The sequence below is a fragment of the Clinocottus analis genome, unplaced genomic scaffold (genome assembly GCF_023055335.1).
Source record: "Clinocottus analis isolate CAN_PGR_092001 unplaced genomic scaffold, fCliAna1.0.p SCAF_1, whole genome shotgun sequence".
NCBI classification, from domain to species: Eukaryota; Metazoa; Chordata; class Actinopteri; order Perciformes; family Cottidae; genus Clinocottus; species Clinocottus analis.
In genome coordinates this window covers 300,567-320,204 of record NW_027175820.1, presented here as the reverse complement: position 1 = coordinate 320,204, position 19,638 = coordinate 300,567, and the positions used below count along the sequence as shown (strand labels likewise).

General features: G+C 44.7%; 1 protein-coding gene across 1 annotated transcript in view; it reads right to left on the bottom strand.

The window, feature by feature from the left end:
• Positions 1–19,638, bottom strand: part of si:ch211-186j3.6 (neural-cadherin) — a 250,418-nt gene that overhangs the window by 57,330 nt on the left and 173,450 nt on the right. The window contains exon 27 of the mRNA XM_068575994.1: positions 13,140–13,354. Within this exon, the coding sequence (XP_068432095.1) occupies positions 13,140–13,354 (215 nt within the window). The remainder of the gene's footprint in view (positions 1–13,139; positions 13,355–19,638) is intronic.

The window sequence follows — 19,638 nt, the reverse complement described above, 5'->3', positions numbered from 1 at the left end:
CAAAAGAAAAGATGTAAATGTTTTTTGTCCAGCGGGAAAACGTCTTTAATTTAAATTTCTGTACTTAAAATATAAACATAATCAACAGCGCTCGTCTGTCTCGTGTCCTCTGCTGGTCTCCACAGAGCGCTCACATAATCTTCTGGGTCTATTTCATCAAGTCAAAAAGATAAAACTAATTGTAAATGATGGATTCTTTGTTCATGTCCATCTGCCACAGCTGCACATCATTTACCGAGTTAGAGAGACTGATCACCTTTTAATAAAAACAGTCAAAAAGCACGATGTTACCATTCAATTCAAGAGATGTGGAAAAAAAAGCTTCAACTGCGACACAGAAATATGTTGTATTTAAGTAATTAGCATTTATATCGTTCTAAAATGAGGCTCACGTCAGAGCTCCGGGAAGTCTCTTTTGGCTGTATTCAATAAATAATAAGCTGTCACAGTTCATGTCCAATATCTCCTCGTTCTTAATTTCCCCGTAGTCACCCTGAAGCGACACGCCCACACACACACGGTGTGGATTAGGGGTTTGGTTCCTGAAGCGTTGGTATGACGCTTCAATGTGAGGACTGAACTCCCCGTCTCACAAACCGAAGCGGTTACAGCACGCTGGAGTCAAATTAACACCCGGGTAAAACTCCTGCGCTCCTCCAACTTCCCCACGATGACACTCGTCTTGATGCCGGCGTCGGGAGAAGCTGGAAGTCGAAAGAAGCTGACAGGAATCACACTCGCTTCTTACGGCTCTTCACTCCTGTGTGAGTCTGACTTCAGCGCAGCTTTCGTCATCCCTCCCGCTGCCTCTCCGGCGATGTCAGCCCGTCCATCAGCGCTCTTTCATCTCCTGTCTCTCTCTTTTTCACCTCCTGCCGCGCTTCACTCTTTCATTAACTTTTAGCACCACAACTGACATTTTTACATTGTGCTGCCTTCTGAAAAATTCACAAAAAGCGTTGGACTGACATTTTGCTTTCCATCATGTGTGTATTGGGACGCCTCGTCAAAAATGACCCGTTATTATGTTGAACAGCTGAGAAACCTCCCTAAATGCTATTTATTCAGTCTGACCCCTCACAGGACTCACTTACACACAACATGAGCGTTTCAACACAGGGGGACGGGGGTTCATCTGTTTAAAACATCAGTTACACATTGTAACTCCAGATTCTATGAGCCGACTGAGAGCTCTTGCTATTGAGTTACGTTCCCTGCACACGAGCAGTCGTAAAGATTTCTTTTGTTTGCACCGTTGTGCTTCTGCACCGGCCTCTCTTCCATCCTCACTTGCAATATGCAAGTAGGAAAGTGCTATCCATCGATTCCACATCTCCCAACAGGGACGACAACCAGGACGAGAGCCGGCGAAGGAGACGAGCCCGGGATGGAGGAGAAGTCACAGGAAAAGATGTCCAGCTTTTCCATTATCAGGTTATCCTCACATCAAAATGGCCGCAGCTCCTCTTAGGGATGCATCACAGGACTGGCAGGCGGCCTGCGGGTTGATACGCGAGACAAGCTGATCATAACTGGGGTTTTGCCGCGTAGATGAAGCTCCACCCTGCGGAGGCAGCCACACTGCTTGTAATAAACGATTGTGCAATTATTTTCTTTATTTTTACACGTTTAGCGAAGGCTGGTCGTTCTGTTTCACCCGCGGACAAGGCGAGGATACACAATGTTACAACGACACAGTGTTTGCAAGCAATAATGAAACCAACACCTTTTTAAATAGTTTCATGCCCTGAATCTTCCCCTTGAGCTGGAACGCGGTGCTGCTGAGAGCCGGGATGCTGCTCCTCTCTAATTGCCTTGTCAAGGCTGGCCGTGCCGTTGAGACGAGGGTCCGTTCTTCATTACGCTGCCGCTCATAGAAGTCAAATAAAAAACCAAAGCAATGTAGTTTTTCAAGCCGTAGTTAGTGCAGCTGTGTTGTTACCTCTTCCTTTCTTCTCAACTTTCCTTCAATTACCTGCCAGTTGATTCAGCCGCTCCGGCTGCAAGATGAGTTGCTGCTGCACTTCAGGAACGCTCCAATTAATTTTAATATATTGGCCGGGGCCAGACAATTGACCAAAAGCGAACAAAGTAAATTCAATATATCAGTTCAATCCAAGGACTCCCTCCTTTGTTTAACTTATACTTCGTCATCTTTAGCCCCCCTCCTCCCCCCCTCTCCATCTCAGGAACCTCATTCACTCCCTCGTCTCATTTATCGTCCCGTCTGCGAGCCCCCTTGCCGGGTTTTTTTCTTTCTTCCTTATCTCACACTTCTCAATCTTTCAATTTCCATTCTACAGGCTGTCCCATCCCCGCCCTCGGGGGAATTTCCCTCCGCCTTGAACTTCAATGCATGCCAATGTTATCACCCCCAACCCGCTCTTTACACCCGCGCTGCTGCTGCCAGACATGTTGGAACTGGCAGCGCACTCGGAGGACACCTTCATAAACCGGACAAAATAATCCCTTTCCACAGATGTGCTCGCAAAATGTAAATGTGTAAATGCGCGGCGGACACACATGTGCCAAGTGGAGGCGTGTGCAGAAAAGTGTAAGCACACATTCAGGCACCTCGAACCAGTGAAAAGGCAGATTGACCAGCCGATGCTCTGGAGCCGCTCTGGAGCCTTCTTGTCGTGATTGAAGTGACATTTTCCCCCAAGAGACGAAGAGCGACTTCAGAAGTCTCAGGGGAGAGGAGGGACGAAGTGAAGCAGTTAGAAGTAAAGGGGGAAGCAACACAGGGAAATGGAAAAAAGAGGAGGGGAGAGGAGAGAAAAGAGTGGAGACCAGCAGAGGAGAGATGAGGAGCGAGTGTGATCGAGCACAAAGCTGGGATGAAGGCCAAGTTACAAGACGGCAGATGACAAGTGGGATGATGGACTGTGAGGTAAATAGATGAGAGATGAACAATGCAGACAAGGCAAAAGGGAGAAACAGAAGGTGATGAGTGGAGAAGAACATGATGACGGATCAAAGAGGAAAAATAAGAAGCAGATGGGGAAAGCAAAGGAGGAGAGTCTGCGTGTGTTGCAGTCCTCTAACCTCATCAAAGCAGAACAAGCAAGTCTTTTCTTTCATTTATTCACTTGTATTTATATTATAAGCTAAACAAGATTGCAGCTAAAGTGTGAGTTTAAATGGATTAATTTTGTTTGCAACTAAGAATGTTGTAAACCCAAATTATTGTACATTTCTGACACGAACAGAAACAGACACATTTATTTGTTTTTTACCGAGGGCTGTGTTTATTTTATGCAGAAACCATGAGATGTTGGTAGTGAAAGCAAGAGCGATCATTCATGTTAGTTTAAATCAAATAAACAGAGTCACCAAACACTGTGAGCACGTTAGCACACAGTGAGCACGTTAGCACACAGTGGGCATGTTAGCACACAGTGGGCATGTTAGCACACAGTGGGCATGTTAGCACACAGTGAGCACGATAGCACACAGTGAGCACGATAGCACACAGTGAGCATGTTAGCACACAGTGGGCATGTTAGCACACAGTGAGCACGATAGCACACAGTGAGCACGTTAGCACACAGTGAGCATGTTAGCACACAGTGGGCATGTTAGCACACAGTGAGCACGATAGCACACAGTGAGCACGTTAGCACACAGTGAGCACGTTAGCACACAGTGAGCACGTTAGCACACAGTGAGCACGTTAGCACACAGTGGGCATGTTAGCACACAGTGAGCACGTTAGCACACAGTGAGCACGATAGCACACAGTGAGCACGATAGCACACAGTGAGCACGTTAGCACACAGTGGGCATGTTAGCACACAGTGAGCACGTTAGCACACAGTGAGCACGATAGCACACAGTGAGCACGTTAGCACACAGTGAGCACGTTAGCACACAGTGAGCACGTTAGCACACAGTGAGCACGTTAGCACACAGTGGGCATGTTAGCACACAGTGAGCACGATAGCACACAGTGAGCACGTTAGCACACAGTGAGCACGTTAGCACACAGTGGGCATGTTAGCACACAGTGAGCACGTTAGCACACAGTGAGCACGATAGCACACAGTGAGCACGTTAGCACACAGTGAGCACGTTAGCACACAGTGAGCACGTTAGCACACAGTGAGCACGTTAGCACACAGTGAGCACGTTAGCACACAGTGGGCATGTTAGCACACAGTGAGCACGTTAGCACACAGTGGGCATGTTAGCACACAGTGAGCACGTTAGCACACGGCTGAACACGTGTAAAGAACCCTGTGAGAGAAAAAAAGACTAAAACCACAATGAACATGCCTCCGTGCCAAAGAACTATTCTCTCAACAGCAAGAGGGAGAGAGAAACTCACTAAGAAACAAACAAACTGTTGGATCCGCATCGGGCCTGAGACTGACATCATCCAGACGTGACCGACCACCACCAGGAAATAGTTTGGTCCATTCGGTCCTTTGTATCCTCACTAACATGCATGTGCTTTTCTAACGTGAAGGTTGATGCGGTAAAACCCATCCAGACCATGCTGCTCAGACAAGACGCCACACAGAGCACACGTGCTTTAGAGTTAAAACGGTGCTTTGGTTTCCAGAGATTTGTTGGACTGTAAATTAGAACGATAGCAGCGTAACAAAAGCACGCAGGCCATCGTCCCCGTGTCGCTCTGTCTCGCGTAGTAACTGCTGAACTTCTGCCGTGCAGCTTGGGTGAAGTCAACAGGAAGTGAACTGAGTGAAAGAGCTTCACAGAGACATGCAGACAGAACAAACGGGGGCTCGCTGGCTGGAGAGCCGAGCCGGGGGAGCAGCAGGCCGGCAGGACGTCTTCATAGGGCAGCGCACCTTTAAATGCTCGGGGTGGACTCGGGTTAGGACAAGACTTTGCTCTTAAAGGGCACATCCACACGACCGGGCTGCTTCTTCCTGCTGCTCATACGTAATTCATTACCTCCCACTCTGAGACAGGGGAGAGAGAGAGAGAGAGAGAGAGAGAGAGAGAGAGAGAGAGAGAGAGAGAGAGAGAGAGAGAGAGAGAGAGAGAGAGAGAGAGGGAGAGAGAGAGAGCCTGAACTCCCACAGAGTTGGGGCTCTTAATAAATGTGGAAAATGTCCTTCTGACTGCCTGAAGACACACAGGAGCCAAACCAAGAGCATATGGACTGCATGAACAGCATTACAAATCACACAGCCCCCCCCCACTCCCCCTCACTCCCCCTCACACCCCCCTCCTCTCCTTCACACGCACCAGCAGTCACATACACTCTAATGCCCACTGAAGTCATCCTGTGTACAAATCAGCAGGCGATGCAAGCAAGTGCAGAGCGGAGAGCTTCTTGAATAAACGATCTGTCGGCTCGCTGGCCGGCCCCGGAGCCGACGCATATTGGATCTCTGCATCCAGCAGCACTTCCCATTAGAAGAGCCGCTGCAGCGCTAAGCTGGAGGCTACCGCTACACAACTGCTGTGTGGAAATTGGAGGTAATGCCGAAGTGAATCTGTTGCTCGCGAGATCTCTTCTTCTTCCATTTATTTCACACCGTATAAAGAGCTGAAAATGTTCTTTTTGGTTCAGGAAAAAAAAAGACAAACACATGCACGCACGCACACACACACACACACACACACACACACACACACACACACAAACACACACATTCCTTCCAGACCCTTTTCCAATCTGCAGGGATGTTGTGATAACACAAATTAAACTTGTCTTGTTAATTTGTCCATTGATTGGACAAGCACTGGCCTCTGGCTGCTGGTCTCTGCATGTGTGTGTGTGTGTGTGTGTGTGAGAGAGAAAGGTTACTACTGTGTGTGTTCGAACAGGCACCTCATAGCAGGTACAACGCCAGCGGCCATGTCTGTCATTTAGCGTAGATCTTGCTGGACACAAATCATTACAGAGACAATCGATGTCACGAACGCAGCTCAGGTCAAAGTGTGGAGGTCATGACGCTGAGTGAGCCGCTTGCATGTGCTGCCTTATATCTGACAACCTGCAAAAAGAACTGATGCAATACTCTTTTCTATTAAATATATATTTAGTTAATTAGAAAGTCATTTACATGAGTGTTACAGTGCATGATAACCATCTCTTCTATACTATATGCAGTAAAAATATGTAAAATAGGAGAAAAAAGAATGTAATATAGTTTTTTTAATGAAGAATTGTGGACGACCCCATTAAGACGCAACATAGGTTGTTTTAATGATGCATATTTGTAACATGGTTTGTGTGATAGAAGATGGAAACCGCTCTGTCCATACCTTAAATATGATGGATCCGTGTAGTTTAGCATAATAACTGTAATCGGGGGAACAGCTCGCCTGTCTGTCGGTATCAAAACACAAAGACCAGCACCTCAACTAACTATCACACATCTCATGTGTTACTTATCGTCTGCTTTCATGCATTGGGAAGGCCGTACTCTCAGCATGAGCCCCAGAGCACATCCATATGTTCTACTTGTAATTACCATACGGAAAGATTTTGTGAAAGTCGTATTTAATTGCGGTAAACAATGATGAATGTGACATGACTGGAAGGTGGCAATCCTTCAACCGACTATAAATACCTGCTGTAAGTACACACACAGATCAGATCGCCAGTGGGAAACATCCCCTGAGGAGCTGGTGACAGGTGGTAGTGACAATGTCAAAGTAAATGCCTGTCAGGCAGCGAGGACAGTGTCACACACGTGAAAAATGTAATGTCAAAATGGAAGCGTGAGGAAGCGTCGACTGGGAACTTTTAGGCCATAAATAAACGCAGAGAAAGTGATTTATATTAGATTGTCCTCAACTAAATCTTCTCTTCACAGCAGCTGGACACAAGCCACATGTTAATAACAGGGAGTGAGGGGGGGGGGGGGCTGCAACCAGGTTTTTATTGAGACATTAAATAAAGAAAATGTAGTTACAGAGTGACAGCTGTTCATGTATTCAGCATCACTGTACGCGGTGAGGTGGATGCAAACCTGCGAATGCCAACCAGCTGTTCTAAACTAAGAGTAGTTGACAGTTTCCATCCAAACTAATGACAGTGACCAGGAAAGTAAAGCTGTATGCGTTGCTTATGCATAGTTGCATTATGTGATATTATTTCACAGCAAACTCCGCATGTAGAAATCAGAACAACCTATTGGTAAAAAAAGGTCGACACAGGTTCTGAAAAGTCTCAGAATTATCAGAAGGATTTGCACACAAGAGTGTCTCAGTTAGTTTGTGTCATAGCGTGCACTTTATGATCACGTGAAGCTTACAATCCATCCCTCTAACCTCATGAATAATGCATCTCTGAAGTACCGATCAATGAAACGCAGGATTGTTCTTTGAACTGATGCTTTTTTGTGCTGGGGGTTTGGTTTTGTTCCATGCATGGAAATGTGTAACATCGCTTAAAAAAGGGACTCAAAGGTACTTTAGGGAGGAGAGTTCCAGGGTGAAGGGGTAAGGGGGCAAACCAGTGGAAACTGGGGAGAATGGAGTGATTGACGGCTTCAGAGGCAGCATGGAGGTCAAGTCAGAAGAAGCCTGTTGAGGGAGCCGGCCTCAGAGGAGAGGAGGGGGACGAGAGGTGGCCGGTTGGTTGGAGGAGGTCTCAATTATTTACAGGAATGACAGGAAGGAGTTGCTTTTTCATCAACTGCGAAGGACTGAAGAGATTGTCCTCCACGTTCCAGACGCGGGGAAAAGGACTTTGGGGGTTAGCAGCTGAGAGATAATAGTCTCTGCATGCCAGGGTTGCACTGCGACGCCATCTTCTTTTCTTCTTTCCCTCTGGAAATTGAGGTTTCCTGGATTTTATAAGATGCAGCTCGGGGGAGATTGTCATGAAGCGGTGCGGCTAAGTTCACCTTTAAGCATGACTCAGGAGGACAGTGTGTCATCGTACAGGGCGAACAAGCCCACGAGGGGATTAATAAACAATATTCACATGCTGGAGAAAGTAAAAAGATTGAAGGTAACATCCAATAATCTGGTGTTACCTAGAACACCTGAGGTCAGTTTAGAGACACACACACACACACACACACACACACACACACAGTGTTATAACCATGTAATCCCTTCTTTCCCCAGCAGCCACAGATTGGATGTAGTACACGGCTATGTTCCCACGGTATGCGTGTGTATGTGAATGTGTGTGTGTGTGTGTTACACCTCTTTGGTCCACGCAGCAGGGTTGGCTCGGTACAGCTGCCCTGCGGCAGGATGAAGGGCGGATGAGTGGGCGGCTTTGGAAAAGCAAACCCGCGTCTCAATAAGAAGCTGACAATCTGCGGGTGGAAACGCGCGTTGTGAAGCGGTGGGAAATGTGATCAGGCTCAATGAGCAGCATCTCTGAGCAAAGGCTTAATAACAAGGTGAACAATGTCTCTCTCACACACACACACACAGGAATATGGTTAAAAAGAAGGTTCTGGAGCGATATCAGTGGCTTCTCGTGCGCCTCTTGGCGTTCATGATTAAAAAGCGGTTCATCAGTCGTACAATACGTCTGATCTGTCTCCTTTTATCCAAAATAGTCTTTCCACTTCAAGTCGTGCCACAGGTGCAGCGTGTCCTCCCGGTCACATTCTACTTTGTACTTGTAAGCCATCGCATCGGGACGAGAGACCTTTGGCATTCGTTTCGCACACTTCTTGTGACGGTTGATTATGATTTGATCGCCCTTGTAATTATGCGTCGACACAATACGGCTCTTTGAGCTCTGTGGACGCTTGAAGCTGTGTTCTTGGGTTGAGGTTGAAAAGCTTTTTCCTCCTGTTCCCTTGTGCCCCACTGATCACATTTAATCAAAAAGCCACTGTTGTTGTTGTCGTCGCAGAGAAGACGGGTTCAGAATCTGGTGAGGAAACCAACTCTGTGTCACCGAGACAAACACAAGAGGAACAGAGGCGCTCCGTCAACGTGGAGCTTTGCTTCCTCTGCACCTTCCAGCTTTCATGTGATGGTATCTGTTCAGCATCACGCTGATGTCAGAGGCTCCTGTCGGCTAATCAAACAGGCTGATTAGTTATTTGACGTTTGGCCTGAATCTGCCCTCTAAAGAACATTATTGTGTTATATTTTCATACGTGTCTCACTTGAACTTACAGTGAACAGCATACTCAATACTTCCCTTCTCTCTCTCTCTCTGATATGACATTTTCTTTGAAGACTCATATCTGCACTTTGTATGATTAGAAAGGTATAGTCTGTAGTTTGAGAGGGCTATTGCAATATATGATGCCAATATTATACTTTTTTATTAGAAATCATTCAGAGTAGTTCATATCCAATATGATAGGGTTCATCCTGGAGTGCAGTGGGTGAATATGTTTTTAAATAGTATTTGCATATCAGATAGCTTTGTGTATCAGGCGTCCAAGCCGATAAATCCTTTCCTGTGTTGTGTTGGTAGATTATACTAAACAACACTCAATAAGATGCCTTACTCTGGCTAGAACCATTAAATAGTTCTAATTACTTCTTCAAGAGGTGGTTGTTTGTTTGTTTCATGAACGATTGTTCTTCTTCATTAGAACGAGGTTTTAGTGGAACGATTGCACCGTCTGCATCGTAGAGCGTAACGTCTGGTAGTTTAACATGAACTGAAGCGTGTTTTCTATTATTGGGAACTCATTTCCTCGCCTAAAAAATTGCATATGCTATTCTGAAAGCTTGTGAACGATAACAATATGAACATAATCTAGTGCGGTGTTCATACTGCGGCAGTCAGAATGAGCCAATAGCTTAGCTCCGCTTATTGCTGCTCGCATGTTGGGGGCGTGGCCTATGAAGGGGCGGAGCCATCCGGAGCGAGCGGATGTGCAGTCTGCACCATCCTTTAAAAATGCTTGAACCTCAGGAACTGCTAACTCTGACGCTGACCGCGAGTCCTCATTGGGCTTAGAGATGCTCCGCACTGAGATTACTGTTGCAGATAATCCCGCCTCAGCAGTTTCCATCTGCAAATATCGGAAAGGGCTCTCGACAAATCATTTCATTACAGCACTGTTTGGTGCATTGACAGAGTTTTATACACACTCATGTTTATGTAAATGTGCTTATATAAAGCTCCAGCGCGGGCTTGTTTTTTCACATGCAGTAGGTGAACCTTGAAACAAGTTAATTAGAGTTCTAAATATGTGCAGCCTGACTCTAATTATGGTCTGCACAGTGACAAATCAGCCCCACAAACACATTAAAACTCTTCAGGATCTGATGGCACACGCTGTGGTTTACAGACTATCACTCCAACCCAAAGCCAACGGAATAACGCAGGAGATATACACTGAAACCGGCTCACACACACACACACACACACACACATGTCCAGCTCTTCAGGTCGACCTCACCACCTACACATATTCCTTTGGCAGCGATGGAACAACCGCGTCTCTCCCGAGAGTGAGGACCAGTGTGAGGGAAGAGAGACAAGGAGGCGTTTAGTCTCCCAGATTAAAACAGTAAATATACCAACATGTACACGACACTTTGTTCTCTGTTTCAGTTTGTCTGGAATTCCCGCCCGCCGCCCTCAATTCAATAAGCTTTATTGTCTTCAAACTTCAACAATATTGCCAAAGCAACAAAAGAAATCCCAGAAGAGCCAGAGACGCACGCCGGCCGCTCAGTTTACACACATCCAGTATATATTATAGAGCATAGCAGAGTGTGTGTGGAGCACTGTGCACTGCAGCGCTTTCCCTTTTTTATGTGTGAAATCAATTCAATGGCACTCAAAGTGGTACACAGCAAAATGTATGGCGTGTCAGGTTTAATAACACAATAATTACAGATTGTGAGTGTGTGCTGTTGTGTAAGAGTGGCTTCAGGCCGGGAGAGTTAATTCATACAGGGAATCTAACCAGAAATGGATTTCCTTCTTGGTCTCCAAACAGTCCTCAGTCTTCAGGCTAAGTGGAAGAGGTACATTAGAGAGAATGTTTCCACTTTGTTCCTTTCAATTGTAAATTCCTGTTTCTGCCGTTTGATGACCGAATAGCAATCTGGTTATTGTTCCTCTATTTCCCCTGCACCGTGTCGCTTTTTGTTCTCTTCATTGTACATCATTTTATTCAATAAAGAGTTTTATGGAAGAGGAAAAAGGCTCTCTGTGAGTTAACAGACTTGCTGCAGTGACAGTTAGCGCCGCGGCCGACGGGACAAAACGTTTACACAACACTCGTCTGTGAGCCGCTGCTCTTTACCTTCTGACGGAGGAGAAGTTAAGTAAAAATATAACCCAGAAGCTAAATGTACATTCAGGCGGCCTCGATCAACCAGCCTGAAAGAACCCAATGTGTTCATTTGATTTGGAGTTTAATTAACACTTTTATTAAAAAAAAGTGAATATTGTTAAATACTTTCAATGTGTTGCTTTGGTGAAGTTTGCATCGCACCACTACCAATAGAAGTTATGAGTATCTATAAGTACAAGTTAACCATTTCAGCCATGTATTCATTACTTTTACATCATGTAGACCTCCTATCCATCAGTAGAAGCATTTCATCGAGCTCACCTTCTGACCCAGGTATCCTCCGCTGAAACCTAACTATTCAAAACATTTATTCAGTAGCTTCACACTTCTTTGCTTGCTGTCTAACTAGTTTGATGCTCTCAGTTGCAACAGGTATTGTTCACGGTCACGGCTCACTGTCACATGTGGTTATGAATTTTTCTAATCAAATAAATTCTCCACATAAGACTGATTTGAGAATCCCCGCTGCAGGTAGTTTGTATTCTGAGTAGAGCTCCACAGCAGAGATGACGACACCTCCTCTTTCCTCTATTTACCATTCATGTTTTTAATCTTATCCCATAATACCGGCCGTGGACTCCACTTTGTAAATCAAGGGCAAATCAGTTTTTCATTATTTCTTTTATGTTACAAAACAGCATGAATTCACATTATTCTATCAAGTCTGCAGTGCAGTCTGAGATGATGCTAAAAGACTACAAAGATGTCTGATGTATGAGCATGTTGCTATCGCAGCTCCTCAAAGCTAAAGCAGTGTGTGGGATGATGCTATAAGACTACAAAGATGTCTGATGTATTAGCATGTTGCTATCGTAGCTCCTCAAAGCTAAAGCAGTGTGTGAGATGATGCTAAAAGACTACAAAGATGTCTGATGTATTAGCATGTTGCTATCGTAGCTCCTCAAAGCTAGAGCAGTGTGTGGGATGATGCTAAAAGACTACAAAGATGTCTGATGTATTAGCATGTTGATATCGTAGCTCCTCAAAGCTAAAGCAGTGCAGTCTGAGATGATGCTAAAAGACTACAAAGATGTCTGATGTATTAGCATGTTGCTATCGTAGCTCCTCAAAGCTAGAGCAGTGTGTGGGATGATGCTAAAAGACTACAAAGATGTCTGATGTATTAGCATGTTGCTATCGTAGCTCCTCAAAGCTAAAGCAGTGTGTGAGATGATGCTAAAAGACTACAAAGATGTCTGATGTATTAGCATGTTGCTATCGTAGCTCCTCAAAGCTAAAGCAGTGTGTGAGATGATGCTAAAAGACTACAAAGATGTCTGATGTATTAGCATGTTGCTATCGTAGCTCCTCAAAGCTAGAGCAGTGTGTGGGATGATGCTAAAAGACTACAAAGATGTCTGATGTATTAGCATGTTGATATCGTAGCTCCTCAAAGCTAAAGCAGTGCAGTCTGAGATGATGCTAAAAGACTACAAAGATGTCTGATGTATTAGCATGTTGCTATCGTAGCTCCTCAAAGCTAGAGCAGTGTGTGGGATGATGCTAAAAGACTACAAAGATGTCTGATGTATTAGCATGTTGCTATCGTAGCTCCTCAAAGCTAAAGCAGTGTGTGAGATGATGCTAAAAGACTACAAAGATGTCTGACGTATTAGCATATTGCTATCACAGCTCCTCAAAGCTAAAGCAGTGTGTGGGATGATGCTAAAAGACTACAAAGATGTCTGATGTATTAGCATGTTCTGTGTGAAAAGAGCTGCAGGTGCACTTCATGAATAAAACGTAAGAAAGTCTTCTTTGTCTCGTCTCAGTTACGTGCAGAGTGTTGTGCTGAGACGTGTGACAACACGTCACGATATATAATAATAATAATAATAATAATAATAATAATAATAATGATAATAATAATAATAACAACATACGTGTGATGAAGCGCGAGCAGCCTCCTACCTATTGCCATGAAGTCCTCGTGGTCCCAGGCCTGCAGCTGGGCCAGCGGTCCGCTGTACAGCAGCAGCCCGTCGGCCACGTCCGTGATGAACTCCAGCGACACGTGGCTCTCGAAACAAGGCATCATGGGAGGAAACCAGGCATAGCCGTTGCCATGGAAACTGTGCTTGTTCTGCTGGCACTCGGGCCCTTCGTACTGAGCCGGGCATTGGCACCTTGGGGAGAAGAGGAGGAAGAGGAAGAGGAGGAGGAGGAGGAGGAGGAGGAGACCCAGAGACAAAATTACAGGAATTAGTGAATGCCATGAATCCGTTTTTTTCTGGAAAAATCGGTTATTTGGTTAAAAAAAAACAAAAAATGTGAGAAGCCCCGCCCCCTTTCTGAACCACTTATTCTCTTCTGTTCTTTCAACAATTTATTTCCCTGCACTCAGTCGCCCTCAGTCTAGTTGCTTTCTCCTCTCAGACAGCCTTCCCCTTCAGCATCTCTCTCTCTCTCTCTCTCTCTCTCTCTCTCTCTCTCTCTCTCTCTCTCTCTCTCTCTCTCTCTCTCTCTCTCTCTCTCTCCATCTGTTTCACTCATGCAGATGTTCTCATTAGTGGCGATACCACAGGGAGGACCGCTACATCACTGGGAAACTCTCCTCTATGTATTTCCACACATCCAAGTACTTAATTGTTTTTCACCTCTGCTCTCTTTTACAAGAAGCCATCCTTGTGTTTCTGAATAACCTCTTCTCATTATGGCTCTTTGCTTCAGTCCTCCCCCACTCGTTCAAAGACCTTTCCAGCGCTGCCATCTGATCTCGTTCGTACATGTGACCCATTTATCTCCCCCATTCAAAAAACATGAAAATACATTGTTTTCTCTCTCTCCGTACACGGTATTTGATCTGAGAAGTAAAATATACAGAACAAGCTGAAGCTAGATATTTGCATGAGAACAAAAGCCAAACACAAAAAAAAAGGGAAAATGTCTGAAATGTCAAACGTGCACACGTTGCATCCAGTTGTTTCCTGAACGAGCGTAGGAAGCAAGAACACACACACACTGAGAGGGAAGCTGATAATGCAGAACATTAGCATCTCTGTCCAGACGGTACCGTTAGTGCTGCTGACTATTAAGAAGCCTGGAACGTAAATGGTCAATGTGCATTTAGAAAAAAGTTACAATATAAGTGTTATTGTTGTTTATATGTTGGAGTCAAAACAACCACAGGGGTCACTCGCCTCACAGTTTACAGCAATACGGTCGTATAAATATAGTCTGTCAATATGGTAAATAATGAGCACTGAGCTGCAATAAATATGTTTGCTTTATTATTTTAAATACCGCGTCTTACCTCGGAGAGGTGTTACATGTGATGCATTGACATGTGCGCTGACTCTTACCGTCTGCTGCTGCATTGACTATTTAATGTAATGAGTAGAAGGAGCTGCATCCTGCATCCTGCATCCTGCATCCTGCATCCTGCATCCTGCATCCTGCATGTGCATCCATGCACACAATGAAGCCAAACAGTAAACTCTTTCAGACGTTTCATTTAGCTAGCAACACTTGGAAGGAGAACAAAACTTTTTTGGGGGGGAAAAAATCCAGCGGAAACAGAGTTTGGACTTTTTACGTACAATTAAATAGAAATGTTTTGACAGATATGAAGGAGATCATCCAGAAGACGGCGGCGCCATCCCAAAGGATTCAAGTGGATGAACACGGTTTCTCTGTTACAGCGACTCTGAAGTACAGAACGTCGTACACGATGACGGGACAGCTCATGATTATGAACAAGTGAATATGTTCCCGCTGCCTAATCTGTAAAGATATGAATGCATTCTATGCAAACACATCCAAGGACATAAACACACAGACAACTGCGCCATGGACCGACCTCTGAGCAGGAGGTTAGGGAATCTACATGCAGGTCTATCCAAAATCTGATCTTGTTTTCCAGTTCTGGACAGAAACATTGTGAGGTCACGGCGACGCTCATCAGTTCATCCTTGTGTTCAGGATGTTTGTGCCGAGTTTGAATAGATTCCCTTCAAGGTTCCCTGAGACATCAGACATTCGTGAGAAGGGAACTGGCCTACGCTTCAATCAAAAGATCAGCGGTTCGATCCCCGCCTCCGCTGGTTCATGCTGATGTATCCTTGCCAAGACACTTCACCTCAATATGTTCCTGTGGCGTATGAATGGTTAGCTCGTCCTGATGGGCCCCTTAGCCCCTCCCACCAGTGAGTGAATGTTGACAAGTAGCGTTGAAGCGCTTTGAGTGGTTGGAAGCCTAGAAAACCTTCATGCAAGTGAATTCAACACGAGAGGACGAACTCTCAGTGAACCCGACGCAACAACAGGAAAAGCTGGAAGGTCACGGCCTCCTGTTTCTCCCTCTACTGTCCTCTGTCTGTCTCCTCCACCTGTCGAGTGGACCAAACTGCCGTCCATCTACTCATCTACTCATCAACTCATCAGTTCAACTCCCCCGGCTTTCAATCCACTCACGGCCAGATTGTTGCTGTGACCTTTGTGGTAGCTTGTGTTGGTTCAGAGTTTCATTTCCTCGTGCTCACCTTGTCTTCCTGTGTGGATCGTCGCCAGCGGCTTCCTGCCTCCCACCCCGCTCGGCCTGCCCTGCTTCGTTCCGCCCCGCTGCCCCACAGCGTCACCCCATCGTCCTCTGGAAGTAAACCTTTGCACTTCATTACGAGCTGGTCTGCATTTGGGTCGTCAGCCTCACCCGTGACGCTGACACTAGTTAACCTCTGCAGCTCCTGTGTGTTTTCCATTAAGGAAGGCTGTGAGGCTTCCTCTGGCGTGGAGGTCTCAGGACGCAACGATATTGAATCAAGAACACGGATTAGCACTTTGCCCGGACAATTTATTATGTCGAGAGCACTGATTATTCAATCGTGTGCACAGCTATTTATTTTTCCTCCACACATTCAGCGTCTAAAGACTAAATATAGTTCAAGGATTTGGTTGATTTATGCCGGAAGGTGTTTGTTAGGTTACATTACGACGCCTGCAGCCTCTTTATGAAGCCAAACATTAGAATATTGAAAAGGACTGAGTGGACCATGAGGAGCGACTGGAAGCCACGAATACGTTATATATATATATATATATATATATATATATATATATATATATATATATATATATATATATATATATATATATATATATTATAAGTGAATGAAAAACTTGGTTGCGCTTTATACCGATGAACAATTGACTCCTCAACAAATGAAATGTCCGACCAGCCGTCTGCAATCACCTGCAAGAGGAGAACAAGTCGCCACAGAGGAGCGGAATGAACCCAGAAATAATCAGCAAAAGATGTTTTTTTCTTTTCTTTAGAGGATATTATGCTCAAGGATCGACACAAATCATTTTCTCTTATCTGATTCTCAGGATACCCCCATCCTCCTCCTCCAGGTAGTAGCAATGCATGAATCTGATGAGAAAGGCTTGCATTATCTCAGCAAACCAACACCTCACCCCATTCAATCCTCACCAATTACCAAATATACAAATTAAATCCTGACTTCACGAACGAGCCCTCGACTCGGAGAACCAAGATATTTCTCCAGAGCGCTCCCTCTGCTGAGCTTCTGATTGGTCCATGTGGTTCACACTGGAGCTGCTCCTCCGGATATTCACGAGTTCCAGCCTGTGAAACCTCACGAGAGGTGTGCTTGCTAAAGCATGTGCAGATATAGACACGCAGGAATGCTGTCTCCGTATGCTCACAGTGTGTGTGTGTGTGTGTGTGTGTGTGTGTGTGTGTGCGTGTTGTACAATGCCATATTGAAGTGTCTCTCTAAAGTGTTCCTCAACTATAAATGTTCTATTCTCGTCATTTTAACGTCCAATAAGGATCGTCTTTGCTACGTTTCTTTCGGTCCTGATCGTCTTCACATTTCTTAAAGTTTGGAACGCGCCGACTTTGTGTTGCAGCAGCTTGAAAAACAAAGTCAAGAGCTCTGATGCTTCATTTGTGTTGTTGAGAGTTATTAACCAACTTCCATATTTTAAGTTAGATTTCGTATGCAGCGGTTGATCGCTGCTCCACGTCCGTGCACTCTTTGTGCTGCTTCTCGCCCCTGGAGGCTCGTTGTTGGACCCGACAGAGAAACAAACTACTGTTCTTGAGCTCTCGCTTGATCCGTTTGTTATTGCGGCGTCTCGCTCGGGGAAGTCGCGTCCACATTGTCGAAAATCTGCTAAATGTTGAGCCACGAACTGAACATATTTCATATTCCTGTACCGCAGCGCTCTGTGACAAAGCACTGCTCTCTGCAACGCCTACTCATTTACACCTTTTGTCTCCCTGCAAACAAAATGCTGATTTGATGTTTCCTGACCTGGAAGATCATTTGTAAACATGAATTCAAACCTATTTCTTCAAACTATTATATTTATTAATTTAATAATAGTTTAATTTAGATTTAATTACGGGGTATAGTGACTCGGTGGAAATGAGTACAATTTGGAAATTTGGATTACATCACAGTTATTAATCCCAGTGATGATTTGTGTGCTTGTCAGCGCTGGCTTTAGTGCTGCATGCTACAGACCAATGCATGCTACAGACTGTTGCATGCTACAGACTGCATGCTACATAATGCTGCATGCTACAGACTGTTGCATGCTACAGACTGCTGCATGCTACAGACTGTTGCATGCTACAGACTGCTTGCTACAGACAGCTTGCTACAGACTGCTGCATGCTACAGACAGCTTGCTTCAGACTGCTGCATGCTACAGACTGCATGCTACATAATGCTGCATGCTACAGACTGCTTGCTTCAGACTGTTGCATGCTACAGACTACTGCATGCTACAGACTGCTTGCTACAGACTGCTGCATACTACAGACTGCTGCTGGCTTTAGCGCTGCATGCTACAGACTGCTGCTTGTTACAGACTCCTGCATGCTACATAATGCTACAGACTGCTCTGTACCCTCCATTAGTCAGCGATACTCTTTAGGGCAGAGTTGGAGGAAGCGCGGTGCCCTTTGCTGACGGCATCGCGGCTGCCAGACAGTAAATGTCTCGCTCTCTCTCCGCGTGTTCAGTGCTGCAGGTGAGATGAAGAGTCTCTGATGTTATTGACGAAACCTTTGATGGAGCATGAGCCGAGTGAGGACAAGAAGCCCCACGGAACAAATGTCACCAATTACTTTTGCTGTTTGGTAATTAGTTAAGTTATGCGTTTGCTTTTTTAATCAATGCTTACATTTTTCACATAACTTGCCCATCAGAGCCTGTGTGTTACTGCACTGCTTACATCCTGACACAGCAGCATGTTGGACGCAGAAGATTTATTTTTTTAGACTTGGTTAAGACATTAAAAGTTTCTTCTTTTCCTTTTTAACTTAGCAAGATTTAGACAGATATTTATGTATACTTTATTCATCCCCAAAGGGAAATGAGTTTGCCACAGTAGCCGCAACTTGCATAGAAGACACAAAAAAAGACACAAAAACAGAACAAAGCAGCGGGAGACTGATGATGAAGTCGACGAACAGACATGTTCTCCTGTACTGATGAACATTAGCAGTTTGTATGAATGATAAATACACTTCTACATTTCTTTTATTAATAAATAATATGAAAGAGTTTTTTTCCTCCCTAACTTTAAATTTACAAGTCATAAATAATGAATGTAATAGAACAATACTTTTGTTGTTTTTCGGAGGCGCTAAGCTTTGACTCCGCTCATCGAGACTCATATTGTGTGTGTGTGTGTGTGTGTGAGAATGATTACAGAAAACATGCAGCAAAAACATCCACGCCTGTATTTCCATTTTGGCAATGTCATCCTAATTCTCTGAACGCGAGACAATCCGAGACATAGTTTTAGTCACAATGGCCGAGCCCTCCAATCCTCTTAAGGCAGCTTTGTTTTGCTCATTCGCTGTCTGCTGGGAGTTGTGTGTGTTAACGTCGTTGTGTTTGTTACCGTCGGGCCGGGAGCTGTAATCCCACCCCGACCCGCGGCCCCTCACTCCGCTGATCTTCTCATTAATCCCACCGCCTCGATTATCTGCATGTTCCTTCAATCTTGGGCCATAATCTGTTTGTGGATGTTTGTATGCGTTTGGGTGGGTCATAGATAAACCCCCCACAGCTTTTCTATCTTTATATTAAATATGTATTCTTTCTCCTCTTCTTTCGTGCTCTCCTTTAAATGTATTAACTGTCCTTAAAATATTGATATTTAGTAAAGAAAACTGTTAAAATAAATAAATCTAAATTTCTCAAAAAATACAATTGGGGGATAATGAACAGAAACAGAAATGACAAGTAAAAACTAAGTGTTATTCGATTTGGCAGCGGCCTGGAGCTCTCATTAAACCCGGTGGGAGCTGTACAGAATATTAAAATACATTTTAGCATAATGGAAAAGTCTTGCTAAATGTTTTAAATACCTGATTAAAAACGTCAATTAATAATGAGTCATGAGAGCGGAGAGAAAAAACTGTTTATGC